Genomic DNA, 22,232 nt, shown 5'->3' with positions numbered 1-22,232 from the left:
GCCATGTGTATGCTGACTTTAACTTGCTGGAAAGTAAGTCCAGGATGGCTTGCCATTAAGGGCAACAAACAGGGTATAGAATACCATGATGTATCCTTGTGCTGTGGGGATAATGTAGACGACAACCAAAGGGGTTATGCTATGAAATGAAATACCATCCCACATCATTAGTCCTGGTTCTCTCGCCTTATGATGGGTGAAAGTCATGTTGGTATTCCACCGCTGTGTGGAGCGTCTCCAGACATGTCTTCGCTGGTCATTGGGACACAGTTCAAAGTGGGAACCATGTCCAAAGACAATTCTAAGTCAATGAGATTCGAGGCCGAAGACATGTCTGGAGACACCTTGGACACAGTGGGATGCCAACCTAGTTGTTGCCTGCCGTATGTCTGGACAACCAAGAGTGATGGTGTGGACCGCTATTTCTTTTCATGGCAGGACCCCTTTGGTTGTCATATGTGGCATGCTAACAGCTCAGTGGTACATCATTGATAGTCTACATCCCATTTGTCGCCCTTTGTGGCAAACCATCTGGGGTTACATTTCAGCCAGACAATGCCCATCCACACACAGCGAGAGTTTCTACGGCTTGTTGTCATGCTTGCTAAGCCCTACCAAGGCAAGCAAGCTCGTCGGATCTCTCCCCAGTTGAGAATGTTTGGAGCATTATCTGCTGGGCTCTCCAACCATCTTGAGATTTTGACAATTTAATGTGAAGCTGAATAAGTGCTTGCATAAGGTCCAGAGGTGGACCAACTCGTTATTGACTTGCTCAATTTGTGAAGCTCTTTCTCTTGAATAAATCAACCAGTTTTTCTATAATTGTAATCATTTGTTTGCCTGTACATGTACACCACATCTACTGATTTCTGCCCCATTTGGATATTTCCTTCATGGTGTGTGATTTTTTTTTTTTTTTTTTTTTTTTGTCTTAGAACGTATTTTTAGAAGTAGGTAAGAAATGTGGATGTGTCAATCGGGAGGAGTAAGGAGTTAAGTGGAATCAGTTTTGAGTCCCTGTGGGGGCTTAGTGTTTTCAGCATTTCTTGTGGTTCAGTGTGGATGGAACAATTTTTTGTATGTTGTGAAAGCAGAAGTTTCTAAAAAAACACTAACAAGCAACCTAGTGAGTGTGAGATCGCAAAAGGCCAGTGGTGTTTACGGCATTTGATGTCCCACATATTATCTAACATGCAACCACAATATTGGCTGCTCATGGCAATGGTGGAGTGGGACTGGAGGTATCTACTGGTGAGCACAGCACGAGGCTACGGAACAAAGTTGAACTGCTTAGTCAGCAAGTAACTCACAGCAGTGGTACAGTGCTAGTAGTGTTGATACAAGGCAGAACAGTGGCAACAATAAAAAAAAAATGCAAATATTGCCTTATATTTACAAGAACAGTTGCGGAAGTTGACATTTTGTTAGAAAGCACCCCAAGGAATTTCGCAGAGTGAGAAAGAAGGAGCAGATGAAATATTAGCATTTCTGCAAGATGAGTCAGTGGAATGGGGTGGTGTATACTCTCAACTGTGAGGACACTGTACATAAGGAGTACAATGATGATAATATTTGCTTAAAAATTGAAAGTAATTTTGAAACAGGTGTTGAGCCATGTAGTTCATCATCCTTGTTGGACATGTAGCCACAAATCCTGTCTCCAGTGAAATGTAATAAAGGACAATCTTTGTCCAAGGAGTGGGTACTAAACATTATTACATACGTGGAAGAGTGTCTGCAGCATAATAAAAAAAGTTATGAATAGATTTCAAATATATCTGCAGCAATATGATCGTGTAGTGCATAAGAAAAACTATGGATATTCAAGGGAAGACAAGATGCACTAGTTACAGAAACTGGTGTTGGCATGTTCCAAGGATAATCGATGCAGTTTACATGATGAGCGTGATAGTGACCTATTAAGTTACACACATCAGATTGCACTTGACATAAGTTGCAGTGATTTCGATGTAAGATACGGGTGGTTGCACAAATTCAAACAGTACTACAGAACTGGAAGCCGTAAAATAACGAAATTTCAAACAAGACATAAACTTAATGATGCATGGCAAACTGTGGAATTGGCCAGAAATTTTGTTGTTGTTGTTGAGATAAACAAACTTACCCCATTGTTCAGTAAGGAATTTTTCAACTCCGACAATCAAGATTTGGAGAGGAAATTAGAGGTACCAAGAGAATTGTATCAAGATCAACCAACATCAGTGCATTAACATATTTGTGTCAAATTAAGCTGGCTGTTAATCTGGACAGTACATTGGCTGGAAAGTTATTTATTGTGCTGCAAGAAGTTGGAGGTGCCTATGGTGCCCCTATGGTTCTTTCTCGTGTGTGTGATCTTGCAAGGGCGGTAGGGAATGTTTACAAAATAGCAACCAAAAATTGGGAAAATGGGTTTAAGATAACTAAAACAATGGTATGATAGCTGGTCAAAATATCTTGCTTTTGCTTGGTTCCTGGTGTGCGTGTAAAAATCATGGTCCTTTACAGCAAACTATTCCTCTGGAAAACTGAGTAACATTGCAATTCATACCATCTGGAACCATTGGACAAATTCAGCCTCTGGATGTTTTTTTTTTTTTCCATGCTTATGAAACGTATCACACTATCTGTAACTACACCTTAAAGGATAGCCAGTGTCACGATAAGCTCCATGAAAGACGGTTCAAGATTTGGTTGCATGTTATCACATTCCATCAGTTCTCATCACCCTGTTAGTTAAGTTTCCCATTGATCAATCTCTTGGTAACTGTTATGACATGGCATGTGTCAAGTGCATAAGAAATGCATATATGAATGAAGGTTTTATTATTTTTTTAATTTTATTTTTTTTAAACACCAGTATTGTTCAATGTGCACTCTTTCAAAGTGGAAACCTAGCTGAATGTACTACACAGTTAGTAACTCCCAAAGAGTTTGCCATCTTAATGGTGCAAGCCTGTGTGATCATTGTGGTGCACCATTTTTCATTTGGCGTTCATGGTGTAAATTAATGGTTTATTTTGAATGATTCTTGAATGTTGATGATGTCCATTCTGTGAAGTATAATATGTACATCTCATAAATGTTGAGCTGTGGACCTCCCAGACACTCATTTTCTTTTGCTGTTCTGATGCATGTGGCAAGCCATTAGCAGCTAATATTTTTTCTGTCACAGTTGTTAACACTTTTAATTGAATTTGCAACATTGCACTGAAGGGGTTACTTGTAAGAACAAATGATGTGATAACACAAAATTGTTAAGGCTTTTGTGGCAACTTGTTGACAAACTGCCTATTGGCTTCTGTCTCGGGTTTTTCGGCCGACGTTCATCTAATGATTTTTCTGACGTTTCGCCAGCACGAGTGGCTGGCATTGCCGGCAATGGAGGGTGAAGCTTTGGCAATGCCAGCCACTCGTGCTGGCGAAACGTCAGAAAAATCATTAGATGAACGTTGGCCGAAAAACCCGAGACAGAAGCCAATAGGCAGTTTGTGATGTGATAACGATTCAGTTGGTACTGGATAAATCTGATCTGTTCAAGAATTTTGTGCTTGATTAACAGGTGACCAGTACTATCTGACTTTGACTGTACTTTTCTAGGGTTTTGTTGAGATCATTTGTTAAAGTATATTTTTCTGTCTAATTTCGTAAGTATTGATCACATAATTGTCTTGTATTTCATATTTGTAAGAATGTATGTTTATTGCACATAAGGGTGTGTGTTGTAAGACAAGGTTTAGTTACACATTTTTATCTTGTAAAATTTTGAATCACAGTATGTTTTGAAATTTTACAGAATGAACCTGTATTGTAATGAAATATTTCTGTCACTTGTGTTACTTATTTCTCAGTGATTCAGGTACTTGGGGAGCAGCTGAAGCTTAGGCAACAAGTGATAGCCACTGCCACAGTTTTCTTCAAACGTTTCTATGCCAAGAATTCTCTGAAATGTATTGATCCTTTGTTGCTTGCTCCAACATGTGTCTTCCTTGCTTCCAAAGTTGAAGAATTTGGTGTAATATCCAATAGCAGACTTATTACTACCTGCCAGACTGTTAGTAAGTACATAATGTTGAATATACAAATAATTACTGTAGTTACACGAAATGTAACTAAAATATGACTTGAGTAGTATTGCGGATGAAGAAAATTGTATTAAAGTGTGTTATTGTTGAACAAAGTGGAAGTAAATCATTACCAGTAAGCAATAAGCCCTCCTTCAGGAGGGAAATAACACTTGAAATTTTGTAAGTGCTTAATGAAAGAAAGTTGTTGGCAACAACTGTACAGGGTGGCACAGATAAAAGTAGTCCATGTAAGTGCAAAGAAAATGCAGTGAAATTGCAGAAACAAAGAGCTGAAATGAACTTACTATTTATTCATAATGGAAAAAAGTGAAAAATACATTTATAGAAGATGTTGGGAGTGACCTCCTGCAACACAAATACACAACTTTTCATGTCTAAGTGTGTTCAGATACAACCGGCATGAAGTTCGGATATCGATGGTGGCAACTTCACAAGTGATTATGTCTTTTTAGTTCCTATATTGGGCGTGGATTTGTTTCATACACCTTGCTCTTAGTGTCCCCACAGGAAAAAACACATGGTGTTAGATCCGGCAAATGTGGTGGCCAAAGATGTTTGCTGACATTTTGTTCCTCAGTGAAGACATTGTGGACTCATTCCAGGGGTGCATTAGATGGGTGGCACACTGGCCTGTCATTCTGGAAGAGGCAGTATATCTTTCATATTCAGTGAGTTGAACACAAAATATGCAAAATTTCCATGTATGCATCTGTGTTGAGGGTAGTTTCGAAAAATATTGGTCCGATGATACGTCTTCCTGTTACACTGCATCAAACACTGGTTGCTGATGCACAGTGTTAGGGTTCTCTGTTGCCCATTACCTCTGTTATGTGAATTAACATGACTGGAAAAATAAAAGGGTACTGCATAAATGGAAAGGGTCTAACAAACCATAATTGATGATACTAAAAAGCCACATGCAGTAATCTACACATTTATGACTGTCATTCTCCCATAATTGCTGCACAACCATCACATGTTATGGCTTAAAATTAAGATATTTCAGTGTCCACTGGCAACTCCTCTTACTTAAATGTGCCTGTTGGGCCACTTTACGTGTAGACTTTTTTGGCCTCTGAATAATTCTTTTGGTAAATGTCTGCAACAACTCCTGGTGTGTGAACTAAAGCAATTCTATGGTGTTTCACATTTTGCACAGATCTGTAGGTTTCTCGGTTTTTGTACAGACTCTGTATTGCTCTCTTTGCTGGTAGTCCTCTGTCCAATAACTTGATCTTGAAAATTTTGAGTTTCCTTTATCGAACCTGTTTTCAGTATGCTTACACAATTCTAGTTCTTTCTTCTATCAAGAAAGTCATTCAAATCACAAAGGGAAACATCCAACTTCAGTGACGAAATAAACTGAAATGCTGAAAAAGAAAACTAACAATGGAATATTGTGTGAAATGTTCATTGTTGTAGCTTTTTACTCTATTTCAGAAGACAAAATGTTGCATTTGCTGTCAAAGGGGAGGTGGGTTACTTTTAACTGTGGCACCCTGTTCTTCCCCAACTGAATTTCAGGAAAGTTACATATTTAGCAGTCAAGCAGAAATTGAAGTGCAGAAAAACTGTATGATGATCTATTGGTTTATGGCTGATTATTCTTTGAATGTACACATTGCATTTATTCTAAGATACTTGTCATTTAGAAGAGTTCTGTGGTCTACTGACTGCCTTAAGAGGTAATGCTACACTTACTTATGTTACTTGCTTGAGCTTAGTTTGTAATAAGAAGTTTTCCTTTTTTTTTACAGTAAAGAACAAATTCAGCTATGCCTATACACAGGAATTTCCTTATCGTACAAACCATATCTTAGAATGTGAATTTTATCTTTTGGAAAATTTGGATTGCTGCCTCATTGTTTACCAACCATATAGACCACTGATGCAACTAATACAAGATATTGGGCATGAAGAACAGTTACTGGGACTGGCATGGCGAGTTATAAATGATAGCCTACGTACAGACGTGTGCCTGCTATATCCACCATATCAGATAGCTTTAGGTATGGCAGCTCTTTCTTTTAAAACTATTTTTAGTTAATTCCTTGTAATTTAAAATGTCAGTAATTTGAAAGTTTTAGGAGTGGTATATAAAAGTGTTTCAGTTGTCATGATAGTCATAGTTGTAAAGTACAGTGATTAATTAAAATAAGAAATTGTCTAGTAATAGAAATAAGGAAAGATACAGAAGTCATGTGTACTGCTATCAGCTTAAAAACATGGTGACTAATGTTTATTACTGTTCATTGAAGGTTATGACTAGAAATTATAGAAACTGTTAGTTTGCTTATTGTGCTATGGATGTCAGATGGTTTTTTCAATATTATCATACATTTGAGGTTTTGAAAGTAACTGATTTATTTTAACTACCAACATGGTAGTGGAATGCGGGTGATAAGTTTTTCATAAAGGGTGACAGGTTTAACTGATTTTGGTGGTAACTAGAAGTCATAGAAGTGCAAAAGACGAGATGATTGCAGATGATAGGTAACAAATTGAAAACTGACAGCCAAAGAAAGTTGGGTAATCTAATGAATTATAATGAAGACTATTTTAGAAAAGGTAAGATTTTTGACATTGATTGTGGTAAATTGGTTAAAACAGATGAAAATGCTTAAAATTAATAAACCAATCTTGCTGCATGGATGTAGGCTAATGGAAAGGCAAGGAAACACCTAATTTTGTTGCTGAGCACCAAGTCACTTTGTATCAGTGAAAGCAAAAACTGCTAGAGGTACTTGGGACACACTACATAAGATTTATGAAGTTCACTCAGCTGAAAACATTGATTTACTTACACACACATTTCATATCATCGTCTGTACAAGGTCATCTAGCCTAATTTGAAGAAATACAAACTCAACTTTCTCTGTTAGACAAACCAATCAATGATGGTGAACCTTGTGTACAATTTTTGCAAACTCTGCCAAAAAGAGTTCAATTACATTTGTTACATGGCCTGATTATCTGCTGAAGGGAAAACGTGGAATAAATTACAAAAATGGAATTTAAATTCTGAGTTGAGAATAACAGATCATGATGATGAAAGTGATGCTGCAGCAATGATGACGGAAATGTAGGCTAACAGCAATGAGGGCCCAATAAGACTACATCTGAAACAGATGTATTAAAAAGTCTCATTATAAAACAAATGAAGATAGAAAAAGGTTTTATGTGTGAGACTGGTGATTTACCAAAATAATGTAATACAGATTTTGTGTGTTTTAGCAGTAAGGAAATGGGCCTTCAGTCAAATGAGTGCCCTAGCATAGAGAGAAGAAAGGGTCGTGCTATGTTGTCAACTTTCGTAACATCAATGGGAAATTGAAGAAATTTAACCCCACAGGTATTTTGAAAATTGAGAAGACAGGTTCATTGTGAGAGAGAACATTTTTTTCTGTAGATACAAACAAACTGGTTAGTGAAGAGTGGTACATTGATGGTGGTACAGTGTATTATATAACAATTCTTTGTGTTCTGTACACCATGTATGAGCCATCTAAAACTCCGAGAAAGATGGATAGTGCCCAAAATGATGTACAGGTTGAAGCATTTGTTATCGGTCAAATTAATGTACTGGTATTCAGTGGACAGAAATTGAGAGAGCGATATTTTGATGATGTTTGGTTTTGTCCATATGAATGTTGTGGTTTACTTTCTCTTAAGAAAGTTGCACAAAAGGAATAGATCAAGAAATGGAAAATGATGATGAGTGTACGTATTTTTCAAAAACAATATTGCAATTGCTACTGCTGTAGTCAGTGTTGAAAATGAGTTTTCTCATTGAGCTAAGAAGATTTTTCATCAAGAAAAACCTTTTGTTGTTATTGAAATTGATGATCCCTTATAGAGACTGCATGGAAAAATGGGTCATCAGAGTGAATGCTTTGTGTGCCAGTTTTTGAAAGGCGGTGGTAAAAGGAGAATGATTTATACCAGCTTCTGTGAGGGGGTGTATCTGTGGTAAAAATCATCAGTTGGTATTTGGAGAAAAGAGTGCAGAAACCCACCAAACATGGAGAATTAGTTTACACAGATATTTGTGGACAAGTAGAAGAAAATGGTTTGCATGGTCATTGATACTTTCCTGTTTTTAACCCTTTTGCACCGGTGAACTCCTGTAGAAGCCGGGAGGGACTGTGTCCTTCAGTTGGAGGACTGCTGTAGCAGTTCCATCTCTCTTGGGATTTCTCCACTTCGCTACACACGGTTTCTGTGGAAGTTTGACCTATGCGGCATCTGGTGGCCATCTTGGAAGATTTTAATTAGCAGTAAAGTTGCAAGATGGCAGTTGCATTCAGTTTCAAGGTGTAGTTTCAGCTTCTGTTGCACTACTGATTTCCCGTCTTGTTTCTGTTCTTTACTGCATTCCTCTCTTAGTTTCTATCAAGATTAATATGGCAGAGAAATGACATACTGTGGAGGGCGTTGGCACCTCTGGAGATGTCGTAGCTACAGCGGTAGAGCCATATTTACGGAAGGGAGACACAAGGTATTGTGACAACAGGTACTTTTGTTGGTTGCATGACTGAACAACCAATGCATGTAGTACAGTCAAGCACACAGAGAAAGATATAACTAATGTGGCTGCAAAATTAAAGCAAGGTGAGCTTACTTTCTGTTCTGCGTCGTGGTTACTGTTGGCACTAAAATGGTGTGACAAAAGAGAGGTATGAATGCTTTTGACATTCTACTCTACAGAAATGGTGGAAACATTGAAGGTGGATCATCAAACAGAAGAAATTGAAACCTGCAGCAATATTGACTACGATAAATCTGTGGATAAAGGTGACATGGATTAGACAGTTGAAAGCATCAGAAAATCCACCAAATGGTACTGGAAGTTGTTCATTCACATTGTGGACATGTCACTTTTTAAGTCTTATTGCCTATACAAGAATTTATAAGGAAAAGTAGCTGTGCCAACTTTCAAGTGGGAGTCATACAGGAAATCTAGAAAAAGATAAATGAGAGAAAAGAAGATCTGGTGGAGAAAAGAGATCTGAACTCCCCTCGAGACTGATAGCAAGACCTCATGTGTCTGACAAGTGGAGCAGATACAGAACTTGCGTTATCTGTAAGGAGCAGAAGAGGAGGAAGCAGATCAAAATGTGATGTAAGTAATGCAATACAACACTGGGCAGCTTTGCCTGTTTCAAGATTTACAATACACAGAAGAAGTTCTGAAATGTAACACTTTGTGTGATGAAATTGACATAATGTAATGTATTGAAATGTAACTGAACCAAATGTAAATTAACATTACTATACATGTGAAAACAGAAATAATGTTAACCATGCATTTTTAATAAAGAGCACCCACCCCACTAATGCTGTGTCCAAACCTACAGACGTGAAAAAAGGCATGGAAAAAATTACAAAAATTGTCTAAAGGATCAAGAACATCCTTTTCATTCAAAATGAAGAAAAAAACATTTGAATGTATGTATAAATATTTTCTTAAATAAGTATATGTTATAAAGTCTTATCATTGTGATTAAACTGAGTGCGTGAAAGCAGGTACAGAAAAGTACTGGTGGGATGGGAAAAGATGCTGTACGGCATGCACAGCCAGGCAGGACAGGCTTGTGTCCTCAGCACATGACTTGACTTCACTTTGCAGGTATGAAAGGGTTAAAAATAATTTTTCCAATTTGAGGGTAGCCTATGTTTTACTACCCTAGGGTGAAATTAAAGAAAAGTTACCACTGGCTATTACAATTATAAAGTTTGAAGTTGAAATTTCTGTGAAAGAATTAAGTACTGATGATAGCGAGAAGTTCCATAATAAAGATGAACATAGGTTTGCTGAATCAGTTGGACTGAAATATTCACTTGCTGCACCATATACTCCACAGCAACCTGGAGTTGGTGAGTGGGAAAATAGAATCCTATGTGAGATGACATGTTCTTGGCTCTGCTTTGCAAATCGTGTGTGAAAAGTGTTGTGGGATGAGGCAAATCTGGCTGTAACAGACGTTCTGAATCGTTATGATCCCACAAAGATTAAAAGTAAAACCCCAGTTACAACATTCGTATATAAGGGAGATCTGCTGAAATTTTATTTTTGCATGTAAAATCTTTCTAAGACATTCGGAGTGCTGAAGTTGCATTTATGTAGATGTTCCGTGGACGTAGCCTGGTTTGTTTATTTTTTGTGTGACCGCTTATTTTTTTATATATTTCATCAGGTTATGGGTGCAGAATAATTGCATAATTCCGGCACATGATTTTATTACAAATTGGGTTTCATATATGATTAGAGTTGCTCTATGCATTGTCTGTGATTTTTCTTTTTCCCATGTACTGTGTCAGATGAAGGGATCAAAAGCAGCATCATGAAATTCAACAGATCAAATTCAGGCTTTATTTGACACCTACAGCATTAGAGATGTTGTGGACGGCCAGAGAGCAAAACCTGAGGATTTGACAGTGTCTGGTGGAACACTGTGGGTATAAGACAATGCTTGTGCCATGTGTTGCATTTCAACCACAATTGAGTACACACAACTTGAATTTTTGATAAAGTGAGGTGAACGACTGTCTCACACAAAAATCTTCCACAAGTACTACATGAACGTGAGTGATATGGTGGCAACTCGAAGATGTGGGTGAAATTGTGTTGGACATAGTGATCGTGGCTAAGATCCTTGTAAGCCTTTTGACAAAGTTCTACACACTAAGTCATGACGTGGGACAGTGTGCCCTCAGATCAGCAAATGATCTGGAAACTCCAAGAATGGCTCAGTACTGAAGAAAAATGACTGTGACATAGAGGAGGTGTCCATCATGCTGGCAGCGACTTCATCACAAGGCTGGAAGCAAGAGCATATGAGTGTGAAGGAAAAGAATCTGAGTCAGGAGAATTCGAGAGGAAAATTTATTTACTAGACCTATGGGAAGAAAGGCCGTCTGTCGAGAAATTGACACTATAAGGAGAAGGAAAGCAACGAGCAAGAAAAAGGTAATGTAAATAACGTAAATGCTTTTGTTGTCACCGATGGAGGGTCATACAAAAGAGTTCTGCATGCAAAGTGATTTGTGAGAATTTGCTGAACGCTGATGTAAGTGATGTCGTGACTACCAACAGTGGGGCATTGCGGCACGTCACTTTTTGGCGGGAGTGGTTCAGTGAAATTTGCGAGTGTCAAGACATTGAAATTTCACTTGAGACAGTGCTAAATGTGAAGCACAAAGAATCAGATCAGTTAAAATAAAGAAATTTTTAATGGGCATTGTGTAGATGATGATGTGGTGTGTGTCCCTAGAAAGTATTTGTTTTCTTTCTGTGTTTGTTCGATGAATGGGTTTGAAGCAAACTTTGTAGATAAGTTTCTAAACCTTTCTCGTGATGATTGTGCCATTGCTCAAGGGATAAAACAAGAAAACCAGATTTACGGGATGCTGTTTGTATCAAACACCCAGTGTGATGTGAATTTGACAACCACGAACATCTGGCATTAAGGATTGGGTCATAAAAATGTCAAAACAGGTCTTATTAAGGGAATAAGCATGTCTGATGTGGCATCATTCTCTTGTGAAACATATCAGTATGGAAAGTCTCACAGTTTGTCTTTTAACAAGAAATTCGGAAATTGGTGATTTCATACACAGTGATGTATGTGGACCAATGCAAGTCTAATCACTTGGTGATGCAAAGTATTTTGTAACATTCAAGGGTGACAGCTAATTTTTGTCATGTCTGTTTTTTGAGAAATAAATCTGACATTTGTGATCGTTTCCAGGAATTTGAGAAGTTTATGTCGAATAGGCTGTGTAAAACTATGAAGATCCTGAGGATCAATCGAGGTACTGAATACTTTAACAAGAATATGAAGAGCTCTCTCATCAAATGTGAGATAGCGTTCACGACAACGGCTCCATATACTCCTCAACAAAATGGGAAGACAGAATGCGAAAACATTAACATTGTCAAGTCCGTGAGGTCTAAGCTCATTGCGGCAAATATTCCAAAAATTTTGTGGGCAGAAGCAGTTAACACCACTGTTTATATACTGATTCAGACTTGATTCAAAAGGGAAGAAATGCAACACCATATGAATTACGGACAGATGAAAACCCCAAATTTCACACGAGAGAACTTTTGGAGAAGCAGTGTTTGTTCCTAAATTGCTCTGCTGGCAGCTGGAACTTAAGGCCAAGAAAATGTCCATGGTAGGATATCAGGGAGACTCTTGCAAGTACAGACTTTTTGATCCAGAAAACAAGAAAATCGTTGAATGTGACTTTCAATGAGGGCACCATGACTATCCATAAACCTGTTTTGAAGCAAGATTGTGTTGATTTATGTCTTTTAGTTTTGTATTTTGGACACGAACACCGAAGAGCGAGAGGAAAGTACAAGTAGAGAGGGATTGAGATAATGAACAACCACTTGAAGATCAACAGGAGTCTTGCAGATTACATGACAGGATCCAGTCTTGACCCCTGGACAGATATTATGCGAACTATGCAGATTATTTTGAACTGAACACTGTTGAAGAGGCAATCTGGTGTTCAGTCAACAAAAAAGTGGAAATGAGCAATTGAAGAGTAATTTGAAGCACATCAAATGAATGAAACTTGGATCATCATGCCAAAAGAGACACAAAGGTTGATAGGTTCAAAGTGGGTTTTCAAAATTCAAGCACTGAAAACTAAAAATGGTTCCCAACATAAAAATCGACTTGTCGCACGAGGATTTATTCAACGTCATTGACTGGACTACGACAAACTTTCCTACTGGTAGTGAGATGTGACTCACTATGCACATTTCTCATGATTTTGGCTGAAGGAGATTTTGAAATGTTGCAGTTTGATGTAAGAATTTCCTTTTTATATGGAAAACTGAATGAGGAAATTTGTATGTCGGTACCACAAGATGTAATGCTGGACAAGAACAAATACGTATGCGAGCTTAAAAAGGTCAATGTATGGTTTAAAGCAGGTCTCATGTTGTTGGAATCGAACACTTTGTCAATTCTTGAGAAAGTTTGATTTTTAAAGAGAGCAACACAGATAATTGTATTTTCACTGGGAAAGTTGGAAATGATTGGTTTCTTGGCTTCTTATGGAGACAATGTCTGCCTTGATAGCTGAGTGGTCAGTGTGACGGATAGCAGTCCTAAAGGCCCGGATTCGATTCCTGGCTGGGTCGGGGATTTTCCCCCTTCAGGGACTGGGTGTTTTGTTGTCTTCATCATCATTTCATCCCCATCCGGTGCATAGGTCGCCCAATGTGGCGTTGAATGTAATAAGACCTGCACCAGGGCGGCTGGACCTGACCCATAAGGAGCCTCCTGGCCAATGACGCCGAACGCTCATTTCCATTTTCATGGAGACAATGGGTTATTGATTGGAAAAAGCAAAGAATCTGTCAAAGTCATTGTAGACAAAATGGCAAAAATGTTTGTAATAACAGTTTCAAAAGGGAGTCTCTTGTGGAATGGAAATTGAGTGAAGTGGAGAAGAAAAAACGCTTGTGCACCAAACAGCATATGCAACATGAATCTTGAAAAGTTTTAGCATGGAAAATTCAAATCCTGTATCCATTTCAGTGAATCCAAATGTGAAATTGTCTTCACTGGATTAAAATGAATAATTTATATCGAAATTTTCATTCAGGGAAGCAAATGATTAACTTTTATTTCTCGCTACTCTTAATCAGCCACATCTGGTGTTCATAGTGTGTGCAGTGAGAAAATACTTGAACACTTATGATGAGAGCCATTATGAAGCTGTCATAGGCATTTTCAAGTACTTGCAGTGCTTGATAGATTTTGATATCCTGTACAGAAAGGGTGAAGGCAAGATGAGCATGTTTGGTATAGTGACAGGGGTTATGCTGGAGCCGTAGAAACAAGATGACCTACTTGTGGTTTTATTTTTCTGTTAGCAAATGACTGATAACGTGGTTCTCGCAGCATCAAAGAATGGTGTCTTTATTCACCACGGAAGTGGAATATGTAACAGCTGGCATGGCTGTAAAAGACATCATGTGATAGCCAAAGTTTGAGTCATTTCAGAAATCAGTGTGATGAAGCAACAAAAATCTATGTGGATAATCAGACTGTGATAATACTCATAAAAAATGCAGAATTTCACAAAAGATTGAGATACATTGATATCAGATATCGTTTCATAAGAGAGAAGTAGGAAGACGGAGTGATCATTCTCCGGTATGTTCCAAGTGAAAAACAGTATATGGTCATTTTAACCAAACTACTGAGCAAGGATAGGTTTCTGATGTTGGTACAAGTTTGAACATAGTCAGAAATGGATTTTAAGATGCTGAAACAATGGGAGCATTGAAATTTCATTTATGCATTTAAAGTCTCTTAGACATTGGTTGTGCTGAAGTTGTGTTTATGTAGATGTTCCACGAGCATAGCTCCTTTTGCTTATTCTTTGTGTGTTACTTATCTTTACAGTTTGCATTGTATTGTAAAACGCAAAAATTTTCATCTGTTGTATTCCTGTTTCTGAAATTGAATCCCATATGTGCCATCAAGGTTGTTTTGATAATTTGGTGATATGCGGTACAGAAAGCAATGCGTGGATTCTCACGCAAAAATGGAAGAAGTTAAATGCTAAATCTTCAAAATGATACGTGGTTGCTTATGAGTAGTGTGGGTATCGTGTTTATTTTCGTGAAAAAAGGTTTCCTGTGTGAAGAAATGTACAGCTCAGTTGTAAAAAAGTTACAGAAACCACAGAATTGTGACTAAAAGGATTGTTGATGTCAGATATAGATGAAAAGGAAGAAGTTACAGAAAGTGAATGAGAAAACATTGGCTTTGATGATGAATTGTATGAATCAAGATGTAAGTAACAAAAAGGTTAGCAACTATTTTATGATCCTGAGGGACAAGTTGAGAGCAACTCTAAGCATGAAATGAAGACAGAGAATGCAATTCAAAATTTGAAGAAACCATAATGTTGTCATCCCATCAACAAGGAATGCTGCTTCTTTGTGAGACACCAAGGAATTGTAAAGAAGCAGTGTGGCCTGGAATTCGTGAACAACAGAAGACAGAAGAAAGTAGTGGAGGAAGAAACGAATTCTCTGAAGGAAACTAAAACATGGGATTTAATTTTGCTACAAAATTAAATGCAAATAATGAAGTGGTTCCGTATAAGGTTCTGTTGGTGGCAAAAGGATTTACTGAATTATTTGTAACGGATTATGTTCATATATTTAGCCCTGTAGCAAGATTTGAGATTATGAGAGCCCTCTTGAGTGTTGGAATTCAGTAGGATTGGAGTAGAAGGCAATTTGATGTAAGGGCTTAATATCACAATGGTACTTTGAAGGGGGAAATTTACATGTATTAACCAGAGGCCTATGATGATGGCACTGACGGGTATGTGAACGGCTGAAGAGTCTCTACAGTTTAAAGAAAGCCTCAAAATGCTGGTGTGAATGTCTTGTTAAATTTATTAATGAATATAATTTACTGGAGAATTGTTCAGATTCATGTATGTTCTATAATGGAAACCTGGTACTACTGTACTTATTTATAAATATAACACAGCTTACATAACATCATTTTAGAGGCTATGACAGGTAGCCTATGGGGATAGGACAGGTAATCAGTTGTGGCTCTGTTTAAGGAACCATCCTGTCATAAGCCTTAGTGATTCAGGAAAACTCAAATCAGGATGGCCGGACAGCTCAAGCCTCCCATATATGAGATCAGTGTCCTAACAGCTGCAGTGCCTCATTCAGTAATTCTCTAATGAATAATATTTCTTCATTTAACCCACAAATTGTATCATGTAGCTTGCCATATGAAACACAGTTTTCTTCTTCACTACCCACCGATGACTCCTGAACTGAGAAGATGCTGCTGTGCCCCATGACTCAGTTCTGGACTCCATATTCAATTATGTTCTACTGTCCACCTGAAAAATTAAGCCAATAGGTATTACTATCATGCATTATACATCATGACACATGGTATTTGTGAAAGCAGTAAACCATAATCAAGTATTGAATGTGACAAGGTGCTGTATTTATCCCCTTTCATTACTATCCACTACTGTGGGTCCTCTAAGTAATCTTTAATTGTGTAATATACATTACTTGTGTAGAACATTTTAGCTGCCTTTTTAATGACATGTGGTAGTAATCTTTTTCACTTCCTTTGTATGATTTTATTCCTGCATATAAAATGTTGTTATGAGTGTTTTCTTTGTTTTTCCTGGGTAAATGTAACTCCCAACTGGCTCTTGTTTCATGATTGTATATAGAACTATGAGTGCAGTATTTATTATTATTTTCCCTGGTATGCAGAACAGATTGGTGTATTTTCTCACTTGGTGCAGTAAGGATGCCCTTTTTTTAAAAATAGCTCTGTACAATGAGCCCAACTACTATTTTCAGTTACGATTCTCATGGCCCTTTTGTGCAGTTCAAAAACTGTTTCCATGTTTAGTGTCTTTTATCCCCGGAAAATAATCCCATAGCTAAGAATTTAGTGTATGTAGGCATAGTGTGTCACCATAAGACATTGGCTTTTACAAACTGATGCTAAAATCTAAGAGCATAGCATGCTGATGACATTATTTTTGTCAGTATCTTTGAATGTTCACTCCATGTTAGCTGACAATGTTCGTCCCTAAAAATTTTGTGTTTGCTGTACACTCTATTGATTTATCATCTATGCTTAAAGTGACAGAGTTGCTTTCTCTCTTCGTGCTGATGTGCATACTGTTAGTTTTTAATTTATTACATGCTGCCTGATTATAAACATCCTTGGGGGTTTCATTTGCTTTCCCTAATAGGAGTTGTGATGTTTTACGAGTGACTATAATGTTGGTGTCATTGGCAAAGAGAACTTTTTCTCCATGCCTTGAACTGTCTGGAAAATCATTGATAGACATCAAGAACAGGATTAGACCCAATACACTACCCTGAGGAGCAGCTATATTTATGTATTTTTTGTCTGACAGTTGTTCTGCTAAAGTTTTGTCATTATAAGACTTGTGAATGATATCTTCGTACTGCATCCTGTTTTCCAAATAAGGCTGAAACCACTCATTCATTGTTTGTCTTGTATCTAGCATTCCTAACTTCCTCAGTAGTATTTTGTCACCTGTGTTAAAAGCCTTGGACAAGTATAGGAAAATGCCTGAAACCAAACTGTGCTTCATTAAAGATGCTGTATTTATACAAGTAACTTATCAGTCTCTCGTTCATGATTGCTTCAGTTATTTTTGAAAATTAAGACGGCAGTGGAACAGGCCTATAGTTTTCCATACTTTTTGCGTTATCTTACTTTAGTAAGGACACTACTCATGCACACTTTAGGTACTGTGGGAAATATCTGAACTAAAGGATTCTTTTATTGAGAACTTTTAACATCGCAGCGCATCAGCAATCGTGAATATTTTAATGATTATAAGGAATCCGCCTTGATTGCAGATAGAAACCGGATGTTGACCTAGGTTTCGGTGCGGATAACCATGCCTTCTTCGGAACACACTAAAACTACAAACTGCCTAAAGAGGCATGGTCCAACATTAATACAGAACGCCCAAAAGGGCAAAAGACTCGCACAAAATGTAAAATAAATGGTACATGTGTATCATTTCAATAGGTGTACTTAGCTCAAATGTCAGAAGCGTGCTTCCTCACCCCAGCCAACGTTCGGTGGGCCGCGGGCTCTCAGGTAAACTGAGGTGGCGCCGACAGCTAGGCTGTGAGAATGTCAGAAAGAAACGCGCATGCGCAAATTGAGAAATTGTCTCCTTCCATGTGATTGGCATAAAATGTGTTACGAAAGTGATGCGATGACTGGGTCAAAGGCACAGGAAGTTAATGCTTGTGTATGTATAATGTCCTAGCTCGAGGACAATTTTATAGAATTATAGAACGTGGATAGGCTGAAACTATATATGTGGGATAACAAATTCCATGGATGGTCAAAACGTGTGCACGCAGGACAGACAAAATACCATCAGCTAGAAGCAGTCTAAAAATATGGGGGACGAATAACCCATTTTTCAATTACTTGGGGTCAGTGATAGTATTTGATGACTATGCTTGGATAAGTGTGTAAAGTTACTATATTAAATTCTAAGTGCTGTTGACCAGAAAAGGGTCAAATTAGTATGACAGTCTGAATGCAATTTTGTGAGAGGACATACAATGTCCCTTCATTGCTCTTAATATCTAATGACCGACAGAGGTAATTTTGAATAGTGCTATTGGATATGTACCAAAATAGTGTAAAAAGAACCTAAAGCTAAACTGGTTCTTAAAATCAGGTACTTGAGATACTGAACCATGAAGCTTAATAAAGTGAGATCTGTGAACGCATATAGCTTGTGGAACAGACAAACTACCTTTATGTTCTAATAGTTGTTGACGTGAAAGGTCAAGTAATGTAATGGGCTTAATATACATGCGTGAAAGGATGTACAGCGCCGCTTTCATTGCCCTTATTATCTATTTACCGACAGAGGTCAAAGTGATTAGTGCTATCAGGTGTTACCAAAATGGTATGCAAAGTTACATGTATATGCGTGAAGAGACCTACGACGTCACTTCAAACCTTTTTAAAAAAGGTTAAGGATTTATTTCCTAATTTTAGGTCAGAGCTCGGACTTGGAATGAATATGACTTTAAACATCCTTGCATCACCATATTCAATTTGGATAATAACAACTAAGTGGAATGGCTATTTGGACCGTATTAGAAATATTGGAGCTTGTAAGAAGTGAGAATACTGTCAACATATACAAGAATTACTCATTATAAGGCTTTAAATGAAAGAAAAAAACTTGTGTATTGTATTAGTGTGCCCACATTTGTAAGGGCAGCCGTCATAACTAAAATTAAGGGAACATTTTGTACAAATGGCTCACGTGCCTAATCCCTTGGCCAGTACTGAGCTGCTTCATTCTGAAGTTAAGGGTATGAAATTAGACATATTAGAAGAAATGGAGATTTTTAAACATCTATGGTATGACAGAGACTGCATCCTTAATGACCAACTCCAGTTAAAAAACAAAAATTTTTTTGAATATTTTATCCCGTTGCTCAGTGCTTCACATTCTACCACATGACACAGAAGATAGCTGATGCATTCATGCGGTTGCTTGGTGTCACGGATGGTCAATTCGGCGCCGCCTCAATTTACCTGAGAGTCCGCGGCCCACTGAATGTTGGCTGGGGTGAGGAAGCACGCTTCTGACGTTTGAGCTAAGTACAGCTATTGACACGGTACACATGTACCATTTATTTTATGTTTTATGCGAGTCTTTTGCCCTTTTGGGCATTCTGTATTAATGTTGGACCATGCCTCTTTAGGCAGTTTGTAGTTTTAGTGTGTTCCGAAGAAGGTGTGGTTATCCGCGCCGAAACCTAGGTCAACATCCGGTTTCTATTTGCAATCGAGGCGAATTCTTTATAATCATTAAATTCTTTTATTGTATTCGTTAATGGGCCTTGTATGACATCTATGCACACCTTCAGGTCATAGACAGGAACTTCATCTATGCCTGCTGACCTCTTTTATTATAATTGTTGTGTTGTGTTCTTAACTTCAAGCTCTATTGTGGGAAACATTTCCACTTTGGTTGTTGTGTAAATCATTGTGGGTGCTACATGTGTTTTAGGGAGATTTTGCTGCAGCTTCTCCACAAACATCAGAGCAATAATTTCAAAATTCCCTAATTCCTGAGGACTTTGTTATTGTATCCCCATCTTTAATTTGTATGTTGCCATACTTGTCTATCTTTCTCAGTTTATTATTGTACAACACTCCACACAACTTTGCTTTTATTTTCTGCATTATATACTAATGTGTCATTGAATGATTTTTTGCCCCAAGCAGTACCCTCCTGTATATTTTTCTATACGTGTAGTAGTGCTCAAGGAACTGTGGATTAGGCTTCTGCAAAGAACTGAGAAATTTGAAGACTTTCTGACACCTGCAGTTGTCCATCCATTTTCCTTAGCTGCTGCAGTTGAAGTGGCTACTTTTGAAAATGTTACTTCAAAAACTAATTTAATCAATGTGCAAAATTTAGAGAACTTAACATCTACATTGCTTTCTGTACATGCCTCATACCAGGTTCGATTTGCCAATGATGTAGAAAAAGTATGTATCTTATGATCTGAGAAAATGCTTTTGTAGGGCTGCAGTTTTGCAGGTTTCACTGAGTCTGTCTTTAGCTTTATTGTCTGGCAGTAATGATACAAAATGCCAGGACCTTATTAGTACTTTTATGCTGTCAATGTGTCTAAGTATATGGCCCAAAATTGGAGCTGAACTTTTTCAAATCCTTGTGGCAGTGTTTACCATTTGTGCCACAGTGAAAGTCTCAAAATGTTTAGGAAGTTATTACTAATTTCACACTGAACACCTGTATTAATATTCATGTCTCTACATACTATTAGGCTAGTTTTGGGGATGGAAACCACTTCCAAGGCTTTAGTTAATTTATTGAAGAAAGTGTCCACATTACTGCTTAGTGAACAGTAAATACACATAATGATCACCTTGTAATCAGCTAGCTTTGTTTCTTCAATGGCTGACAGTTATTAGTGTTTATAGACACTAAATGTAGGTAGATCTACTCACTTTAAATCGTGTGCCACCTCTGATATAGATAATGAATCCCCACCCTTCAAGGTAAATCTTAGTAGCATCTTGCACATCCATACGATGTTAATACTACAGGATGTTCACAAATTTCCATTATAAATGTCTAGGCTTTTAGAGGGGAGTGAGTACATAATATTTTGAATAGGAAGATCTGGAAACGTACTGTTTCCTTTTTACGAAAGTTTCAGTTCAGGCATTTAAGTCATACACATCTGCTTGAGGAATTGAATTAGGTGTGTCCCAGTACAGTTATTAGGTAACAGTTCGACAGGAAACATAATGAAACATCTGTTATCTCTTAAGCACATTCACTTGTATTAACACTTGAACATTGTATGTGTACATTATTCCAAAATAGAAAAGAATCCAGCGAACACCAGTGTACGTACTAAGCATGACCTGATACGCACTATCCATCTCACCTGGTGTTTCTTCAGTTTCTAGTACAGCAGCCAGAACTCGTGCCAGCAGATCTTCCTTTGTCTCTACAGGAATCTCGCAAATTAAACTTAGCATATGACCCCAGAAGTAGTAGTCTGTACAGGTGATGGTCTGCTGTGGTACATGTCATCCTGTCTACCCTATTGCGTGCCCGGACAAGCAACCCTGAGCCTTTTCTCTTTCCATCAGCAGACGTGGATGCATTAGATATCTGAATTGAAATCATCATAGAATGTAATTGGTATGTTTCTGGACATGGGTTTCTATTAAAAATATTATGTACTCACTCCCCTCTGTAAGTCCTAGAAGTTTGTAAATGGAATTTGCGAACACCCTGTCAATGCTGTAATTCATAATCTCTACACCAGTGCCACGTAACACACATTATGATGCTGTTTAAGGACTTCAACTTCAAGCTGATGTATTTTATTTTTATTGGACTGCATGTTTTGATGAATAATAGATAATTCTGAGCAAAACTCCATGGTGCTTGCACACTCTAGCGTGGTACATTCTATTTACAACGTTCACCATGCAGAAGTCTCTAATCTGCCTGAAATACTTTTAAGTGGTTTATCGTAAAAAAGGCCTACCTCTCCTGCCGATGACAGCATGTATTACACCATGTGTGACCCCACACCCACCCAACATACTCACACTGGTGACTCCACGAACCTCCCTTTCCCAAACTTGTCAAGTTGCAGACCATGCCTAATGTAACCCTGTCTCCCAATAGCCCCACTGGCACTATCACAGTGTGTGCCCTGCCAGCAGTCGTTAGCACCCCCTCCAGCTCTGCATTGACATGCCTTACAGCATGATCACACTGCTGGAACAGCCCCTATACGACCCCTAAAAAACATTCCATTTCAAATATGCCTTCTCCATGATATCACATTTGAAACAGTCAGCCTACTAGTTGTAAGAACCAAGATTATAAATAATATCACTACTCATTTCACTCACAGCTTTTTTGAGTTATGCACTTAGGTTCCTACCTAACCTAACCATCAACAAACTTGCCACATTACAAAAACAGCCAAATAATTGTGAGAAGGAACATTATAACAGTCTAATTGTG

The 22,232-nt window shown here is 37.9% G+C and overlaps 1 protein-coding gene across 3 annotated transcripts in view; it reads left to right on the top strand.

Moving 5' to 3' along the window:
- Window positions 1-22,232, top strand: part of LOC124595784 (cyclin-C) — a 43,315-nt gene that overhangs the window by 9,943 nt on the left and 11,140 nt on the right. For all 3 annotated transcript variants that reach the window (XM_047134671.1, XM_047134670.1, XM_047134672.1), the window contains 2 exons: window positions 3,852-4,058; window positions 5,846-6,097. In XM_047134671.1, the coding sequence (XP_046990627.1) occupies window positions 3,852-4,058; window positions 5,846-6,097 (459 nt within the window). The remainder of the gene's footprint in view (window positions 1-3,851; window positions 4,059-5,845; window positions 6,098-22,232) is intronic.

The sequence above is a fragment of the Schistocerca americana genome, chromosome 2 (genome assembly GCF_021461395.2).
Source record: "Schistocerca americana isolate TAMUIC-IGC-003095 chromosome 2, iqSchAmer2.1, whole genome shotgun sequence".
Taxonomy (NCBI): Eukaryota; Metazoa; Arthropoda; class Insecta; order Orthoptera; family Acrididae; genus Schistocerca; species Schistocerca americana.
Note: the sequence above shows the minus strand (reverse complement) of the source record. Positions and strands in the feature narration are given on the sequence as shown.